This window comes from Ostrea edulis, chromosome 6 (assembly GCF_947568905.1).
Source record: "Ostrea edulis chromosome 6, xbOstEdul1.1, whole genome shotgun sequence".
Taxonomy (NCBI): domain Eukaryota; kingdom Metazoa; phylum Mollusca; class Bivalvia; order Ostreida; family Ostreidae; genus Ostrea; species Ostrea edulis.
The window spans coordinates 41,326,075-41,346,883 of NC_079169.1; the positions used below are offsets into that span (position 1 = coordinate 41,326,075).

At 33.7% G+C, this 20,809-nt stretch overlaps 1 protein-coding gene and 1 long non-coding RNA gene across 5 annotated transcripts in view; one reads left to right on the forward strand and one right to left on the reverse strand.

The window, feature by feature from the left end:
• The window catches only part of LOC125683164 (dehydrogenase/reductase SDR family member on chromosome X-like), a 103,744-nt gene that overhangs the window by 12,220 nt on the left and 70,715 nt on the right, over window positions 1-20,809 (forward strand). For 3 of the 4 annotated variants that reach the window (XM_048924008.2, XM_048924012.2, XM_056139596.1), the window contains exon 2: window positions 6,946-7,053. In XM_048924008.2, coding sequence (XP_048779965.2) covers window positions 6,946-7,053 — 108 coding nt within the window. Of the gene's footprint in view, window positions 1-5,067; window positions 5,093-6,945; window positions 7,054-20,809 lie in introns of those variants that run through there. The other variant, XM_048924009.2, reaches the window with a different exon arrangement.
• On the reverse strand, window positions 17,787-19,902 carry LOC130046778 (uncharacterized). Its single transcript, XR_008795782.1, has 2 exons — window positions 19,845-19,902; window positions 17,787-17,995 (listed from the first exon to the last, which is right to left on the reverse strand). It is a non-coding gene; the product is annotated as an uncharacterized LOC130046778 (long non-coding RNA).

The following is a 20,809-nucleotide window of genomic DNA, read 5'->3' on the forward strand; positions in this document are numbered from 1 at the left end:
CATTTGTGTTTCACAAACACATCTTGTTTTTTTATAAACACAATAAACTATTATTTATTTTTTCTGATTACCAAAATGGACCCCCCCCCCCCCCCCCCCCCCCCCGTAAATACATTTTAAAATGAGAAAATCGAGACAATAAACATACTATGTATTGCATCTAGATTTACATTTTGAAATTGATATTTAAAAAGCATAGGCCTACTGTAGTCAATTTAATTTTAAGCATATTAATATACATGAATGACTATTATTTTTTCTTCCCAACCCCGCCAACTCCACATGAAAATGCCGAAGGATTGTTATCCCGGGTAGATATAAGGTTAGATCATAACCACACCCAGAGAAAGATAATTATTAATGTTAATAAAGAGAATTTTGAATGCCGCAGTTTTGGCTATGCCAATGCCTAAATGTGAAGCTTTGAATATTGTTCAATATATATAACGTCAATAATGTAAAGATTAATTGAAACTAGTGTTTGATTTTATTTTATTTCTACAAAAATTAGGTATATATTAAGTGAAATAAACATACACACATACTGATTTAAAGTTTCGGACTGATTGAAAGTCGGATCGCGTCAGTGAAAGGTCGAATCGGCCTGCAGTTGTTTCAAACATCCCCGTGATTCGGAACTGGCAGTGTGATTTGGAACTGACCTATGAACATGGTTATGGAAAATGCAAAGGCCAGTGATATTTACCACGATTTTCAAATAATTTTTGTTTTTTCATTTTAGTAACTTCTGATCTTCTCACAAGACAATTAAAACCTACAGTATCTTCTTGGATTATACCGCTAGCAATCGTTAATAAAAATGTGATCCAGAACTAGGCAAACGACTGTACTGATAGTATACGGATAGAAGGTGGCATGGGTTGGGAGAAGCTTTAAATAAATATCTTAAAACAGTACCGAAATTGTAACTGCATGAATGAGCAATCATTGATGGCAATTCATTTTAAGGAATGAATTTAATTTTTCTATTGTAACCGGAACCAGTCTGTATACCACAGTGCTTGAGCACCTACATGTATATCCCTACCTATATCTAATTCTGTAGGACCATCACAAACTTAATTATCAATCATTTGTTTTAGAATGTAATTCAATTCAATTCAAAATATATTCATATGCCAATGAATCTAATACAGGCAGAGCACATTGCATATACAAAGTACAGTGAAACTTCTCCAAACCGGCCCCTCATAAAACCGGTTCTTCCTGAATATCGGCCGATTTTCAAAGTCCCAGCAGAAACCTTAACATTTCCTTACAAAGAAAGTCTCACAAAACCAGCCACCCCTGAAAACCGGACATCGGCCACTTTTTAAAGTACAATTGTTAACAAACATGTGTAATTTACCCTTATATTACCGGCCACTATTGGAAGACTAGAAAATTTTGGCCAGAGGGATGATTAAGATTGGCCAGGTGTGAAAAATGACTGACCTACTGTATATTCTCGCCTATAAGTCGGTCCGCCTATAAGTCGGTTGTATTTTTTAAGGTTATTTTGTAGGAATTTGTCATTGACCCGCTTATAAGTCGGTACAATTTTTTGTCAGAATCAGTTGACAATTTCAAGTCAATGCTCTAGTGTTTTTACCTATGTTTCAAAAAATATTTTGAGAAATTGATAATTATGTGGTGCTCAATATCCAAGTCATATCCATTTGGGGTTTAAACACAACCCTTGATCTATTATGGACAATGATCCCTTGTTTACCTAAGCAATTTTTGTCTCCTTATTACCAGTACCTGACACCGTGTTTACTTAGTGGCACTCGCCCTGCGAAAACTGTTATTGTGGGATTCCGGTATAATTCCTCGTATCAACAATAGAGTTTTTAAGAATCAAGAATGATGATCTAAATTATCTGTTAACAATATTCAATCTTTTATGAAATATATTTCAGCCGGTATACATTTGAATATTTCAATATTAAATCGGGTTCGTAATTCAACTTACAATAGTTGAATAATAAACGATAGATTAGTTGAATTGGAAGTATTAGTTACCGGTATTTAAATAATTTTTAACTAGATAAAACATGTAAATACTTGAACTTTATACATAATTTTAAAATACATAAACAATACAATATGTCTAGATAATCATTCATTTTGTGTGGTAGTTCATGATAATCGTCGGAGTTGTTTAAAAAACACTACATTATGCCGCCCAGAAAAATACCAATCTTCTTGTGACGCGCCTATAAGTCGGACATAGAGTTTTGGACCAAAAATTGACTCCCAAAAATCCGACTTATAGGCGAGTATATACGGTACCTGCCAGGTGGGAAATTATCTACTGGAGGTGTGAAAAACACAAGTGGCCTCTATAAGTTCTATAGTTTACCTGTGCTGTCCAGGGTGATAATTGGTGCCTGGCTAATCCAAGTGACCCTTTCAAATTTCTGTACGAAATGCTATAAACAGATATGCACATATTAAATGATCGAATACAATCAATACGCCATATTGTTGCACCATGGATATAAGCGGTAGTTAATAAACAACAAACCCATACATGCCAACTTTTTAAAATCCCCATGGGGGATTTTGCGCGCGACGACCTTTTTTCAAAGCTCAAAATTCACGACATTTTAGCATGAAAATACATATTTGTCTTTTCAAATAAAATATCAATCAAATCATTGTAAATGTATCATATATTAACACAACATCAAATGTGTTTGACCATTAACTATATAAAAAAAAAAACTTTGAAAGATATACATAAATATTTTATTAAAATCATCTATTCAGCAAAACATCCTCTCCAATAACAAGTCACATACATATTATCAATAATACTTAAGGTTGCATCCTTTTACACCATACAATAAACATTGGTTGGTCTATATATCAAAATTTAAGCACATGCATTTAGGTACGACTATACAAAGGTGATCTTGCTTGTCTGTAAACATGGGCTTGCAGAGTCTGGTGGAATAATCTGCATTGCAACCAGAAAAGGAGTGATCTGCCCTGCTATGAACCTTTGCACCCATGACATCTGAAATAATTACCAGGAAAAAACCCCACATCAAAACATACGATATTACTTGCTAAATATAAAATTCAGTACAGACTTGTGCGAATTACGCATCACAAAATCTATTTATTGAATACTACACTATATAATACATCGCTATAGACGGATAGATTTGGATAGCCTATATTATTATAGTTGGAAAAAATATATATTTGACGTACCTTATTGCAAATTTTGGATGCTGCATGCTGTCAGCGAGAGGCAAAAATCAGGAATGTCCGATTGTTTGGTGGTGACATTATCATCGTTGTCATTCACGTTTGTGTAAAGGATATGTCAATTTGAAATCCGTCTTCCCGATTAATTACTATCAAAACATGCTTCGCACTGTCCAATAAACACCCCAACACAGGCAGACCAACCCGACACCATGCGACACAGCATTCTCTCACCAGAGGGCGCGCTATGCAAGCTTCACTTTCACCTCTGTTATCGTCTGATAAATAGTTCGGCTAACCACATGATCTCGCACGGACAAAATGACATCTTTGACTCCAACAGAAAGGCACGTTTCTGTTCTTTGTGCTATGTCAGATTTTCATCATTATAATCTCGCTAGTTTTTTTTAATGTAGAGTCCATAGTTTCGAAGTGAAAGTGAAATAATACATTTGACAAGACAAAATAGTTCCATAAATATGGAGGTTGCACTAACGCAATACAGCGTTTCGATACCTACCAATGTGTTTTTAACTCATAAATGTATGTTTTATTTATGAAAATCATGCAGATTTATTTTATTTTCAAAGACGCTCTGTTTTACAAAATTCTTGTAAATTAGACGATAACAGAGGTGTTGTGGAGCGTAGCGTAACGCCCTCTGGTGAGAGATTGGCAACACAGGTAAACAGCAATGGCTGACTATTGTCCCGATTTCTGATTGGCCAGTTCAGAAATGACGCGGGATTTCAAATTCCGGTTGGAAATGGGGGTTTGTTGTTGTAAAATGGGAGATATTTTTAGAAAATCGGGATTTCGGGGTATTTTTGCAATCCCGATCGGGATATCAGGATTTGCCTTTTCAGTTGTTTCAAATCGGGAGAATCCCGCACAAATCGGGAAAGTTGACATGTATGCAAACCCATGACTGTTAATGATAATTTTCAATAGATAAATGATTTTTGGGGGGTTTCCATAGATTTAAAATTCCTAAGAAACATCAAAATTAAAATTATATATTTACTACTGTACTTTTCAAAAACGTCAAAACAAATTTGTTAACGATATAAGCAATGGACATAAACAGAGTTTTTATAGGTAAGAGGAATTCCAATAATAGGCCAATAATAGACCTCTGTGTTTTCTTTATGTATCCCGTTATAAATTTTTAGTTAAAATTAGATGATTGCAGCAAGACTATTTCTCGTAATAATTACCTGTAGGTACAAGCGGACTAGTTTGATCTCCACCGATAATTGATCATAGATCCCCATATCAAAGTGAGCAGTACCTACTCTGTGTATTAATTGCAGCAATCAAATGGCTATGTGTTTGTTTTGTTTATTAAAACGTAAGCCGAAATTCTACATAAATGCTGCTAGTCTACAGATTTCTATACATATATCAAATACAGTTTTATTTAAATGGAATGTTTTCCATTATTTATGCATGTCAATGTAAAAATGATTATTCATCTTTAAATAGTTTTAGTGCTATAAATTGAAAATAAACATGTTAGTAGACTATAGAGGGGGGGTGGGACTTTTTATGGTCACATACGACAGTGAGTCGCTTAATACAGTGGGTCGCTATGGCAGTTTTGACTGTAGTATGAATTAAATACAATTCTCATATATTAAGATTCTTCATTTTTTCAGGACACATGGTTGGTAATATTCATGAAAACTAGCAGAACTCCAGTACATTTGAAGTGTTAGTCAAGTATACTTTAGGAGAGGCAAGCAAAGTCTGGAAAATGCCCTAAATGGTACCCGAAAAGTGCCTTAAATGGTACTAAAATTATGCTGTACCCGGAAAGTACCTAAAATGTACCCAGTTTGTACCCAAAACGTACCTAAAATGGCACCGGGTTTGTACCTAAAATTGTACCCATAAAGTACCTATAATGTACTTAAAATGTACCCTAAGTTTGTACTTATAAACTGTCTAAATTGGTAAGCGGATTTTACCAATAATATACCCGAATAGTACCTAAAATAGTACCAGAATTGTACCTAAAATGTACCTGAAAAGTTTCTGAAATGGTACCCAGATTGTACCTGAAAAGTATCTAAAATGTACCTGGATTGTATCAATAATGTACCCAAAATATACCCTGAAAATGTATCAAAGAAATGTACCCAAAAGGTACCCCAAAATGGGAACAACAATGTTGACAAAATTGTACCTAAAAGGTACCCCAAAAATTGAAACTTTCAAAGTTGAAAAATAATGTACCCAAAAGGTACCCCAAAAATTAAAACCTTGAAAAGTTGTATGGGAAAGAAAAATGTACCCGAAAAAGTACCCGCCTGCAGTTAAAAATATTTTTGAAGTGCGGTTCCAAAAAGGGTAGACTTTTGGATACCCTTTAGGTACATTCCGGTACCTTTTGGGTACTTTCCGGGTACATTTTAGTGTACCCGAAGCGTACCCAAAGTGTGTACCCAAAAATATTGTACCCAGAAGGTACCCTAAAATTGAAACTTGGAAAGTTGGAAATAATAGGGTACGCAAAAGGTACCCCCGAAAATAGTAACTTAGACAGTTGCAGGGGAAAGAACAATATACCCGAAAAAGTACCCGCCTGCAGCTAGAAATATTTTTAAAGTGCGGTTCCAAAAAGGGTAGACTTTCGAGTACCCTTTAGGTACATTCCAGGTACCTTTTGGGTACATTCCAGGTACTTTTAGGTGTACCCAAAGTGTACCCGTAAAGTACCCAAAGTGTACCCACATTGTACCTGAAATGTATCCGAAATGTACCCCAAAAAGGTACCCAAAATGTACCTTTTTTCTGTAAGGGGGACTATAAAAGACAAAAATGTTCAGATTATCCTTAAAGGGACTGGTTCACGTTTTTTGAAAGAAATGTTTTTCATTTTTGGTGTTAGATATTAAAAATATAGCTCTTTAATGTTGACAACCAAAATTTGGACCGTCTGCTTGCAAAGATAAGAGCAATATTTTAGCTTTGATTCTGTGTTATGTAAACAAAGACTCGAGTCTTTTTATGTAAACAAACCAACCAGTGAAATGTTAATTTTATAATTTAAAACATCTTCATTTTGTACAATCACAAATTTTAACTTTTAAATGACACACTTTACCTAAAGCATACTTGAGATGTGATATATGCAATATACTTGGACCATATATCCACTTATTTTGAAAACCCCATAAACGTGCAATAACACACCTCAATCTTTGTTTTCAAAACAAATAATAAACTCTTTATAATGAACTTCTATCATGATAAATAACCTTAATTTTTTTTGTGAAACCTTCTAAACATATTAGAATCATTTAAAGTGAAAAATAAGATTTGGAGGAAAATCGTGAATCAGTCCCTTTAAAAGTCCTGAAACGTCCCACTGCCAATACCATCCCTCTTATTCCTTGTTAATCTGGCTTTAAAAAAAGCAGGACTTTTCATGTCAATCCTGATAAATCCTGGGATTTTGTCTCAGGACTTCCTGGGATATCCTATTTTCACAAGGTGCGGCGTTGACTAAGTATTCGGATGAGGGGACCAAGAAACATGTATAACATTGTAACTATAATTATGTAGATGATAGACTCTTTCTAATATTTATTATAAGTGTACTTAAAGAAAATCACAGAAATTCATGTCCACTTTGAATATTAAGATAATTCAAAACAAATAAAATACATAAACTTTTCATATCATCATGCATTGATGTTCTTTGATTTTTCCTTTCAGAGTTGCACTTGAGAAATGGAAAACTTGCTGTTGTGACTGGTGGAACAAGTGGGATTGGATTTTATGTCTCATTGGGACTAGTGTCCAAAAATGTCCATGTAGTTATAGGTTGGAAAATACTTTTATTTTTGGGTGAAGAGGATTCAAGTTTGTTCAAATGAAAGGTCATGCTCCCTTCAAAGAGGAGATAATCACGAAAAGGCAAAAATAGAGTGGGGTCATTTAAAAATCTTCTTCTCAAGAACCACTGGGGCAGAAAAGTTGAAATTTACATTAAAGCTTCCTGACAGGATAATGCAGATTGAAGTTTGTTAACATCATGGCCCCCAGGGGTAGGATGGAGCCACAATAGGGGATCAAAGTTTTACATACAAATATATAGGGAATTCTTTAAAAATCTTCTCAAAAACTACTGGGCCAGGAAAGTGGAAATTTACTTGAAAGCTTTCTGACATAGTGCAGATTCAAGTGTGTTAAATCATGACTTCCAGGAATAAGATGAGGCGACAATAGGGGATCAAAGTTTTACATACAAATATATAGGGAAAATCTTAAAAAATCTTCTCAAGAACAACTGAGCCAGAAAAGCTGAGATTTACATGAAAGCTTCCTGACATAGTGCAGATTCAAGTTTGTGAAACTCATGACCCCTGGAGTTAGGATGGGGCCACAATAGGGAATCAAAGTTTTACAGAAGGCCAAAAAAAAATGTTTGTTTCAGGTCACCTATGATTTTGAAAAAGAGTTGGTAGGTAGGTTTTTAATATTTTTTTTTAATAATTAAAAAACGAAAATTAATATGTGCCTTCGAATCAATGAAAATTTGATAGTTAAAGTTGTTATACAGACCCTGAAGCGTGCTACTACACCTCCAAAGCATTTCGTTTCGTTCCCTGCAAACCGTTCACTGTTCCGTGCAGACCGTTCAGCGTTTCGTGCAAATCGTTCACCGTTCCGTGCAGACCGTTCAGCGTTTTGTGCAAATTGTTCACCGTTCCGTGCAAAATGTTCACAGTTCCGTGCAGACCGTTCACCGTTTCGTGCAGACCATTCACCGTTGCGTACAAATCGTTTCATGCAAGAATCGTTCCGTGCAGGATCAAGCCACGCCCATAGAAACGTGCAGATCGTTCAAACCACGCCCTTAGAAACGTACAGATCGTGCAAGTCATTTCGGCATGGGATGTAGTACAGGTAAACATTGTAGGGGAATTTGACTAATTATTTCAAAATGTCTCTAAGACAGGCTTTCAACAGTGAAAATCTGCAAATAATCGAAAGAAAACAGTTTATTATAAAACCACCTGGCAGAGCAAAATCCGACACCATTTTCTCACCCTTGGTAGTTTCTAGCAAGTGCAGAGACTAATAGAAACTTTCATTAGTATGAGTGTGGGATAGGGAAATTCAACCAAGGGAACAAGATTTGCAGTCTCGGACAAGGCTTTGCCGAGTCCTGGACAGCGAATCTTGTTCCAGAGGTGGAATTTCCCTATCCCATGAGAGTAAATAATGAAGGATTATTTTTCTCACATTTTACCTACAGTTTAGTGCATAAATTTAGGAGCTTAGAGAATTCTAAATTATCAAAATCATTTGAACTTCGATGGAAAAACTAATTAGATAGGCAGAAAGAGCATACCCGAAAATGGTGTACACTATAAGTGTAAACTAATAAACCCAAGGTTGTTCACTAGAAAAATATTTTGCATTGTTATCTTTCAATTTTAATGTATATAGCATACATTAAAATTGAAAGATAACAATGCAAAATATTTTTACTTCACCGTGTAACGTAAATCTTCACTGTGTAACGTAAATCATTGAAAATATATGACGTCACAATCAAATGACGTAGCAGCAGTATGAGACAGAAAAATCTCACATGGGTAAAGTCAATTTCGCACTGCTAATAATGTGAGAAATATATATCTCTGCCCTCGTTATCTTTTTATTATATTTATTTTTATTTGTAAATAGGAATAATTCATTTGTCTTGTTACATTTGTATGATCAAGTTTCTCTTTTTAAATCGTTTATCGGAACTGTCTGCATAATGCAAAGACCGACCTGTGCATAACCACAGGGGCTCGGTTGTCCGATATTGAAATTTTGTACTTTTTTTAATGTACATATGATATACCTTTTTTTAAAACGACGAAAAGAGCGGGTTTTGGTGGTGGATTTTATTTATGTATTATTCAAGAACAAATAATACAAAATTTCAATATCTGACAACCGAGCCCCTGTGTGTATAACTTGTATATTCTACGCAAATTCCAAGGTCCTTTTTTTAAAACCACAATAGAGGTCAGCTATTCCGTGTATTTGAAATTAACATTCGTACACAAGGTGTGAAAATCGGCGGGGTCAATTGAAATATGATAAAAGAGGTGTTTATATCTATTGTCTCTCTAAACTGAATGCAGTTTTCTATAGGTTTAAAATTGAGGCAAATGCAACAATCTGATTAAAATTGGATGTTAGATCCACTCACATATCTGTTGATCATTACTGTAGTTAGTCATTATTTGTTTTATCTATTCATTGATATTATTTATTTCTCAATCTATTTCAATCATATTTTGATTGTTTCCTTTTTGTTTTGTATTTTCCCTTAATTCTTATCCAAGGTGACAGGTTCTTATCGACTGACTAATTTTATGTCTAGATGCATCCCTCCTCCCGCCCGAGAATATGTTCCAGTCTTACGAGAATTTTTAAAATCATTTTATCTGTTGTCATACATGTATGTAAAAATGTGTAGGTTTATTCAAGATCTGTCTTTGAAAAGAGGCCTGGAAATACAAATTGCACACGTTTTAACGGCACTCAGATTGAATGTACAAAACTAGTGAAGCAGATGCGACTTTTTCAATGAATTAAATAGAGTATATGAATAAATAAAGTTGGATAATAAATATTCCATGATGATACAATTTATGCATCTTCTCCCTGTATTTCCGAAGTTAAAAATATTCATTTCCTTTTATTCCAATGTGTTCGTAAGTCATTAAACTATTCCTTGTTTAAACTAACACCAGGATGAAACAAATAATGCTTAGATAAAAAATTGAAGCGTGCAGGTCATGCCTAGCGTTTCGTGCAGACCGTTCACAACCCTCTCCCTGCCCAAAAATATTTTAATCTTTCCTGACGAGAAATTTCTTAAAATCATTTTATCTGTTTTCATACACGTACACATGTACATTGTATATAAAATGTGTAAGAGTCTGTATATTCAACATCTGTCTTTGGGAAGAGGCCTGGAATATACAAATTGCAAATGTATTTTAACGACACTCAGAATGAATGTACAAAAATAGCGAAACAGATGCGATCATTTCATATTCAGTTTCAATGAATTTAATAGAGGAATGAACCAATAAAATTTGATTAATCAATATTCCGTGACAATTAATTTTTGCATACTTTTTTTTTATTTCCGAAATTAAGAAAAGAATTCATTTTTTTTTCATTCCAACGTGTTCATAATTTATTGATCTAATAAGCAAAAATGAAATTTACCACGTCGTACATGAGCAATAATTTAAAATGAATCATTATCATTTCTTTCTCAACCTTTTTTTAACACCTAGAATACTGCAATTATATTGAAACTATTTGAACCAAATGATACCAAAAAAAATCAAAGCGTGCAGGCCACGGCGCCTACCGTTTCGTGCAGACCGTTCACAAAGCGTGCAAGCCACGCCTACAAAGTGGTAAGCGTTTCATGCAAAGCGTTTCATGCAAACCGTTCACCGTTCCATGTGGACCATTCAACGTTTCGTGCAAACCGTTCCGTGCAGATCATTCAGCGTTTCGTGCAAACTGTTCACCGTTCTGTGCAAGAATCGTTTCGTACCGTTCCGTGCAAGTGGTGTAGTAGTACGCTTCAGGGTCTGTACAATGTGTTTAATAGATAAAAATGGGTTCAGAGCACAATTAATGTTTAATTGACACAATACACAGTATGTGATTGAGTTTTGATATACATGTATATACATTTACCATAAATGTCTTGGCATTTCGGGTAATAGTTGAAATAGTTGAAATTGGAAAATTGAAAAAAAAATTATTAGGGTCGATCTGGCGACCTGAAACAAACATTTTTTTTATTATACCCCCCACAAACGAAGTTTGGGGGGTATACTGGAATCACTTTGTCCGTCCGTCTGTCCGTCCGTTTGTCCGTAGACACAATTTGTCCGAAGTTTATTTCTAATACCGCTGGACATATTTCATTCAAACTTTATGCACATCTATATATTATGTAGTTGTGCATCTCCTATTTTCATTGAAATATTTTAACAGTTATAGAAGTTACGCACATTTTCTTTTCATTTTGGGGGTTGCGCATTCTCATCCACATACTATATCTGCAAAATCATGTGACTTCTCGGTAAAACATAAAGTGGCTCATGTGTGTTGAATACTTATTTGTCAGATAGTATTTATAATCTCAACTATCCCTGGCAATGGGATTCATAGTAAACTGCCTTTATTGCAGCTACTTAGAGTTGTTATACCAGTGAAAAAGATTACAATAATACTGTAGCGTGCAACCGTGGTTTCTCAATTTAGACTGAGCTACTTGCTCAAAATATTGATTAGCGATGTGGGTCCTCTCGGCTTTATTCCGAGATATTGAACAGTGATTGGCAGTAAAATGATTTGAGACAATGATCAGTTCCAATGATTAGTTATATTACAAAGAACAATGAAATCACGCACAATTATAGCAAAATTTGATCAACTCAAAATTACTCACTTCAATTACTCAATATTGCTCAATGTTTGTCTTTGCTCAATTTGACTCAGTCTGTATTAATGAGAATAATGTAGCGGAAGTAAGGGTAAATGTGAGCAATGTCTCATTCCTATGTAAAGTATTTAATAAAGTTATATTATTACTGACTTTGTATAGGAAAGACTTATTCAGCCACGTCTATACCTTACCGTTGTTAAGCGATGTTCTTCTTGGTCCAGATAAGTGTAGATTGACTTTGTTTCGCAGTATTTATACCCTACAGCTTCAAGGTGATTGGATAGTGACTGAGCATTATGATTGGCTAAAATCTAGCTATTTGATTGGTCAATGTATCGGTAACTTTCAATCCACTTCCGGATTCACAACTTTAGCTCGACTAAAGGAATATATAGGAATACATTTATCACACAGAGATAATACCAAATTCGTTTCAATACCAATACTTGAGCTAATGTCATTTATTTACTGACAAAATCAATGACAAAGTAAAGTTGACATAACATAATGATCTTTAACAAAGTGAATATAAACTAAAGACTAGAAGAGTTGACCAGGGATTTGCAACCATACAGCCTAAAATGTGCCAAATAGTATTCATTGTTTATATTAAGCATATTTTTAATATTTCATGTACTGCTGTACTGTAGAATATACACTTCTGCATTCACATTGATTGCCCTGTAGATAATGTGAAAATATCCAATGTGCTTGCATTAAATATTTCCCATCATCTTATATGCCCCGCGGGGGGTATTAGTCCCATTAGGACAGTTCTAGTTTTGGCCTAACTAATAAATAGATAAAATCTTCAAAAATTTTCCCCTTAAGAACCATTAGCCTAAAGAAGTTTACATTTGCACAAAAGCTTCCTGACATAGTGCAAATTAAAGTTTGTAAAAATCATGGTTCCCGGGGGTAAGATGGGGCCCCAGTAGGGAATCAAAATTTTACATACAAATATATAGGGAAAATCATTAAAAATCTTCTTAAAAATCACTATTATTAGGCCAGGAAAGCTTCCTGACATAGTGCAGATTCAATTTTGTAAAAATCATGGCCCCCGGGAGTAGGTTGGGGCCACAACAGGGATCAAAGTTTTAAATGCGAAAGGAAAAATCTTTAAATATGAGCGAAGGTGACCAATGTGGCCCATGGGCCTCTTGTTGGATGACCACCCATGCATTGTTTATGTATCATAGCTATTGAAATTAGGCCAAAGTTTTTGTGTCAAAGACCTGCTGTACAAGGGACTTGTAGACTTATAGAAGGATACTGTTGGCTCAGCAATTTATCTGAAATGGGTATATACATGTACTAAATGAATCAGGGTATGGTTCTGGAATTTGACAACCCAAGACGTGTTTCTGCTCACCTTGCTCCAATTCCACCACCACCAGTTAGTCAAATAGTAGCTGAGCAAAGATCGCGATTTACCAGAACTAGAGCTGATTTAAACACCACGGTTAATTGTTAAACAAGATAAAACTGAAGATTTATTCAGATACCTGATCTGAGGAAATTTTGTGGATCTGCATTCATTGGAAAATGATGTCAAGACCATTGGTGAATGTCTCATTCTTGTGTAAATGTTTCTTGCTTTAAATTATATATTCAGGCTGAAGTATATACTAACAGTGTTTATATAACGACCACTTTTGTTTCCTGACAAGTTTGATGTTAACCAAATTTGCTATAATTGTAGAGTCCAAATTTAAAGAAAAATGTAAAGTAGGAAAGCCTTGAGATGGATTCTGTTGTATGGATTGTGTTTATTGTATACGAGGGCTGTTTGGTATGTAATGTGTATTGTACAGGCTTTCAAGCGGGCTCTTATTTTCCTTATTTTTCTACAACAGCCCTTATTTTCCTTATTTGAGCTCTAGAATCCTAAAAAAGCCCTAATTTTTTGTTGAAATTCCTACATTTTCAAATTTTGAAAGTTTTAATAAATTTGACATAAAGTAAGTGTTGGAATTTATTAAATTTAGTCTTAGTATACTTTCAGAAAATGAATATGTTGATTAAATGTACATCTCAGAAGACATCTTGATGGTTATCAGTTATATTCAGCATTGATTGTGAGCCATGGGAGTCCACCTGAATTATATCATGGTTTGTACTGAATGCCGAATATGGCTGTTGATGACCACTGGTATGATCTTCTGAGTGGGTATATAATTAGTTTTTAGGTCACCTGAGTAAACTCAGGTGACTTATTGCAATTGGTTATCATCCGTCGTTGTGCATTAACAATTGAACATTTTTAACTTCTTCTTAATAACTACCAGTCCAATTCTTTTCAAATTTGGTATGAAACATCATTGGGACAAGGGGGACATAAATTGTAAATTTCAGGACTCCAGCACCCTGGGGCCCTAGGGGTGGGGCAAATACTGCCCAAAATTGACCAATTTTCAAAAATCTTCTTCTCAAGAACCACACACATGTAAGAAAAACTAAATGCATAGTGATGTAAAGCAGGAAGGTCTCTACCAAAATTGTAAATTTCATGATCCCCAGGGTAGGGGTTTTGACCCCAGGGCGGGGCAAATCTTGTTATATAGTGTTTATGTGTAAAACACTTAAATTACATCTTCTTTAATGCTATTGAAACTAAATTGAAAGTAAATAGATATTTAGAAAGAAGAGATAGTCCTTTACCAAAATTGTAAATTTGATTATTCCAGGGGTAGGGGTTTTGGTATCAGGGTGGGGCCAAAATGGTCATTTATTAAGTGTGTGAACAATAGACATTTTTAACATCTTCTTGATAACTATCATTCCAATTCTTTTCAAATTTGGTATGAAACATATTTGGAACAAGGGGAACATAAATTGTAAATTTGAGGATTCCTGCACCCCTGGGGCCTTAGGGGCGGGGCAAAAACTGCCCCAAAATGACAAATTTTCAAAAATCTTCTTCTCAAGAACCACACACATGTAAGAAAAACTAAATGCATAGTGATGTAGAGCAGGAAGACCTCTACCAAACTTGTAAATTTCATGATCCCCAGAGTAGGGGTTCTAACCCTAGGGGAGTGCCTAACTTGTTATATAGTGTTTATGTGTAAAACACTTAAATTACATTTTTTTTTAGTGCTTTTGATACTAAATTGAAACTAAATGGATAGAGCAGGTAGTCTTTTACCAAAATTGAAAATTTGATTTTCACTAGAGTAAGGGTTTGACCCCAGGATGGGGCCAAACTTAGTATATAGTATTTATGTGTAAGTTTGCTGATGGTGTATAAAATCTAAATGCATACTTAGGAATAGCAGAAAAGGATGTACAAAAAATGGTGAATTTCACAACCCAGGGTTATGACTTTAGGATGAGTCCAAATTAGTCATATTTGCTAATACACCTATTATTTAAAGCCTTTCATCACTTTTGAGGGCAGTGAAGTTTTAAGAACACATCTTGTTTTATATTGTTGCTGAACATTAGAATTTAGCTTAGATATTTAGAACAGGAATTTTTTTCTAGATTTCATAGCCCATGGAAGTAGTGATACTTTTTCACTAGTATTCAGGTTACCGATAAGGCCTGTGGGCCTCTTGTTGTATTATTGCTCTTGCAAATGGTGAGTAAAACATTTTTTCTTTCCTATTGATTTGTAAATTTAACTCTTATTTTTGTCTAAAAAGTCCTTAAAAATCCTAAAAAAGGCCTTTATTTTTTGATAATTTTGCCCTAAAAATGGCCCTTATTTTTTGCAAAATGTCACTTGAAAGCCTGATTGTACGATATATCTCAAAAGCACTCAACTCAAATAGTGAATGAACATTACATCCCTTCAAAGTTAATCACAATCTAATTAAAATCAGATCTTTTCTAACTGTTACGGTTAGAGAAGATCTGATTTTGATTAGATTGGTTAAAATCATGGACCCCTGGGCTTGGATGGGGCCACAATAGGGGATCAAAGTTTTACATACAAATTTATAGGAAAAATCTTTAAAAATCTTCTTCTCAAGAACCACTGAGTCAGAAAAGTTGAGATTTACATGAAACACCCCTACTAACGTTATTGTTATTTAGATTTACACCACGTGGGTTTTTTGACCCATTAAAAGGTTAGAGGTGAGGTCAAATTCCGCAGTGAAGGAAACCGGAAATAAATCTGCCAAAGCTATAGTCATTTTCTATATAAATTAGAAAATTCAATTAAGTACTGTCATACCAGCGATGATTGTGAAATAGTGAAAAGCTCAGGAAGTTAAAGTCATTTAAAGATTTAGATTGTAGTTTAACTGATATTTAGTCTTATTGTCGTGTCATGAGGGGGGAGGGTCTTTTCTTCTTTTGTTCGGGGGGGGGGGGGGGGGGGGGGGGGGGCAACGGTAATAATTCCATTGTTTATAACATATGCAAATAAAGAAATTGGGGAGACTGCTTTCTTCCATTTTTCATTTATAGTGGTATTTAGGGTAAAGACAGAACTGCAAACATATATGCATGTATTCATGGAGAATTTGTATAAAAAATTTATCTTTGGTAGTAAGTTTTTAACACCCCCTCCACCCTCTGAATTAAGAAATCATGAATTTTTTCGAACTTAGGAGAAAAGTTCCCCCTCCCCGATTTAGGATTTTGTAGAGTGGGCAAGTCACAGGACAAAACAATTTTTTTTCTCTTGTCAAGGATTTTTAACAAATTAAGTTATCTTCAGCATTGGTTACAAAAAGAGAATATTTTGCATTGAAAATAGAATTAGTGAAGAAAATGTGCGATTCCTCCCTTATAGTATAATTGCAACTCATATAAACTGCACAAAATGATATATCACATTATAAGTTAATCATCAACGTCACAGAAAAAATGAAATTGATGTTATTGTTAGATTCTATTACTACACTTCTATAGCATGCTATTTTCAGATTTATTCCTCTTTAAAGATATCTCATAAATTTTATAAGATATCTTATTAAACTTACAAGATATCTTCTAAAGTTTATGAAATATATTAATTGTATCCTTTATAATTGGATATCTGATAAAAGATGATAAAATATGTTATATATTTTATAAGTTATCTTCTAAAACATATTCTTATGTCTTTTAAGATATCTCAAACTTAATAAGATATTTTACAAGATATCTCAAAAACGAAATTTTATAAGACATCTTGTTAACTTTATAATGTATCATATGAATTTACTTTTATAAGATATATATCATAAAACATATAAGATATCTTGCATGTATATTATAAGATATCATGTATTATCAAAGTTTGAGCTATATTTTTTTTTAAATTGTATATGAGATATCTTATAAGATATGTAAGATAACTTATAAAGCTTGTGAGAAATCTTATAAAACATTTAAGATATTTTATGTTTTATAAGATATCTGTTAAACATTATATCATTTGATATACAAAATATCTTATAAAGCTTAGGAGATATCTTTCATAATTTATAATATATATCTTAAATATTTTATAAACTATATATTATATGAGATATATATCTTATAAGATTTATTAGATATCTTATCAGAAATAGAAGATATTTCATAAATTATATATGAAATCCTTAAAGGAATACCCGGTAGATACATTGTATAAATATGACGTGCCATACACCTCACTTAGGAAGAAGCTAGATTAACAGGATTTATACAATTATATGAATATATACATATTTTCTATATACCTTAAGAAATATCTGTGAAAAGCCTAATATGCATTTTCATAAATTTAAAACTTAACGTACTAATTTTACTCTTTATGCTAAAGCAATTCATCAGCAAATGTGAATTATTACTACGGTTGTGCTCTGCAATGCATGCAAGCAGGTAGTTATAGTTAAACAGTATCAAAGTTGGTTAAGAAGTACTATGTACAAGTTACTACTCATAAATGGAAATTCAATGGTTGAAAATTTTCCACATTTATTGAAATATACATAGTTTTCTTATCTATATGTATTGATCAGAAAGTAAGACCATGTTACACCACTGTATCTGCAAAAGGTTTTTTTAAGTCTTAAATATTAAAGAAATTAAACCTTTAGAGTGGAAAATTTTTACAATATGTCTATATATACATAAAATCAGATGCTGAAATTTTATAAAATTTAATTCAATATCAGTATACATGTATATAACAATTTCTTAAAAATTCTTGGAAGTTATTTTTATAACTTTAGTCTGTGACATGCACTTTAGAGCATCCCAGATTACAGGATTTGAAGGTAGATCCTTAATGTAAACTGATGAATTCATTTAGGAATGTGCACTGCACACCAGCTATTTCCTCAAAATGAATCTCTGAAAGAAAGGAAAATTCACAATGATCAATATAAGCTATCTAAATTTTATTTTCCAGTATGAAATATGAATACTGATTGATTGTCTTAATTACTCCTTCTAGATATCTATTCTGTTTCAATTTAGTATCAATAGCATTAAAGACAAGAGGCCCATGGACCAAGGTAACTCATGTGAGCAACCTTGGCCCATATTTAAAGATTGTTCTTGTATATTTGCATGTAAAGCTTTGATCCTTATTGTGGCCCCAACTTACCCCCATAACTATGATTATTACAAAATTGAATCTGCACTATGTCAGGAAGCTTTCATGTGAATGTTAATTTTGTTGTCCCAATGGCTTCTTGAGAAAAAGATTTTCCCTATATATTTGTATGTTAAACTTTGATCCCCTATTGTGGCCACACCCTTCCCCTGGGGTGGGGTGGGGGGGGGGGGGGGGCATAATTTTAACAAACTTAAATCTGCACTATGTCAGCAAGCTTTGACATAAATGTAAGACTCTCTGGCCCAGTGATTCTTTAAAAAAAAAATCAAAAGATTTTCCTTATATATTTGTATGTGAAATTTTGATCCCCAATTGTTGCCCCATCCTACCCCCGGGGGCCATGATGTTATCCAACTTGAATCTGCACTATGTCAGGAAGCTTTCTTGTAAATCTGTGCTTTCCTGGCCCAGTGGTTCTTGAGAAGAAGATTTTTAAAAGATTTCCCCTATACCTTTGCATGTAAAACTTTGATCCCCTATTGTGGCCCCATCCTATCCCTAGGGGGTCACAATTTTAATAAACCTGAATCTACACTATGCCAGGAAGCTTGCTTGTAAATTTCAGCTCTTCTGGCCCTGTGGTTCTTGAGAAGACTTTTAATGAACCCACCCTATTTTGTGATTATCTCCCCTAGCTGTGAAGGGTGGCAAGTTAGGCTGAAATTAACACTATGGTTCTGGAGAAGAAGTTGAAAAGGTTGTACAGATGGACTGATGACAGCAAAAAGTGATCAGAATTGCTCTTTCAAGCTTTCAGCTCATGTGAGCTAAAATCAATTTGGAATTTTTCTTTGCTATGTGATTTATCTCTACCTACACTGCATATACACTATGCCTATTTTACCAGAATGAAAAAATTTAATTATAACTTTACATATATATTTTATGATTTTTTTTCAAAATAGATATTTAATATAATTAACATTTTATAGAAGAGAAACAAAAATACCATAATCACAATTTGAAACTAAAGATTGTTTATTAGGAAATACAAATGTCTCCCTGAGCTCCCCAAATTGGAAGTTCTCCAAATGAAACTGCCCCTTATTGTACTGTATGGTATTGAGGAGAAAGCATGAGCAGAAGCATATAAGCATTTATGAACTCCGATAAGCCATATAGAAGTGTTCACAAATTATTTTATACCCTCCACCCCTAAGATTTTAAGAAAACAATTGGATCTTCCTATCCCTACAATATATGCCAATCTGCAAATGGCATTGAAGTATTGTGAAAAGTTTAAGTCTAACTCTGATAATCCATATCAGAGGAGAAGCATTCACAAGCTATTTAAACATCTTCCACCCCTCTTAGATCCACTATAACTTTTAGGAAAATAATTGGATCCTCCCGTCCCAACAATATGCACATCTCCATATGGCATTGAAGCATTGTACAAAGTTTCAAGTCTAGGGGATAAGCCATATACGGTAGGAGGAGAAGCGTTCACAAGAATTTGTGACAGACAGAAAATACAAAAACAATGTCTCGATCCCCCTGGAAGAGGGGAGACATAATAATCTAACTGTAACATCATGCTTCAAAATACTAACGATTTATACTAAGACATTGAATACTTACAATTTACACATGCAAGACACAGTACTATTTGATGGGCAGCAATTAAACCATGGCTTCTAAAAGGAAAAAAATCATGCACTTATTTAGTATGTAACAAAAAATGTAATATTATGAAATTATACAATTTGTCAGTAATTAAGATTCAGTATTCCATGAAACAGTGTGTGTCATCTGCAAGTGTACTATATACTCAACCAAGACAGAAATACAGGCAAAGTGATAGCATAAGCAATAATGTATCTCTTCATGAAAATATTTCTAAGATCTGCTACATGTATAATTATTAGCTCAATTCTTATAATCTTAAATTTTTTGACTTGCATGTATCTGATTAAAGTTTTGAGGTAGAAATTGTGTTTGTGCCTTTGTATGCATGTACATAATTTGTAAATGTAGTTGTACCCCTAAGTAGATTTTACATAATAAAACACTGAACACATATACATGTACTTCATAAGTTCTGTTACATGTACATATACAACCATGCATAAAAAGATGTTTAAATACTATAACAATTTTTTAAGAAACAAAATTATCTGCATGCAGTGTATAGCTTGGTTAAAAATTTAAGGACAGATAAAATGATCTCACTTTGTAGACAGAATAATCTCCTTTAAAATCTTGAAAACAATCATTACATTCAATTATAGGAAGATGTGATACCTTGACAAATCTAGGATTCCTTTGAGGATCTCAAAATACATTTGTTCAAAGGGTGGTGAATCACTCAAAGTCCCCAAAAAGTACTCTGAAAGCAGACACATGCACAAATATGTACTATGATTTGAAATTTAGGCTAAAAATATAAATTGCTGTGCAAGTCAAAATAATGGCAAGAGAAAAAGAATCCCACTTCTCTATGATACACTTCCTTGTATTGAGGTGTACCGAAGACGAGTCGAATATACCAGTCTAATTTCAATTCAGATTGGAACATATAATTTGTAACTTTTTTCTTTAACTGT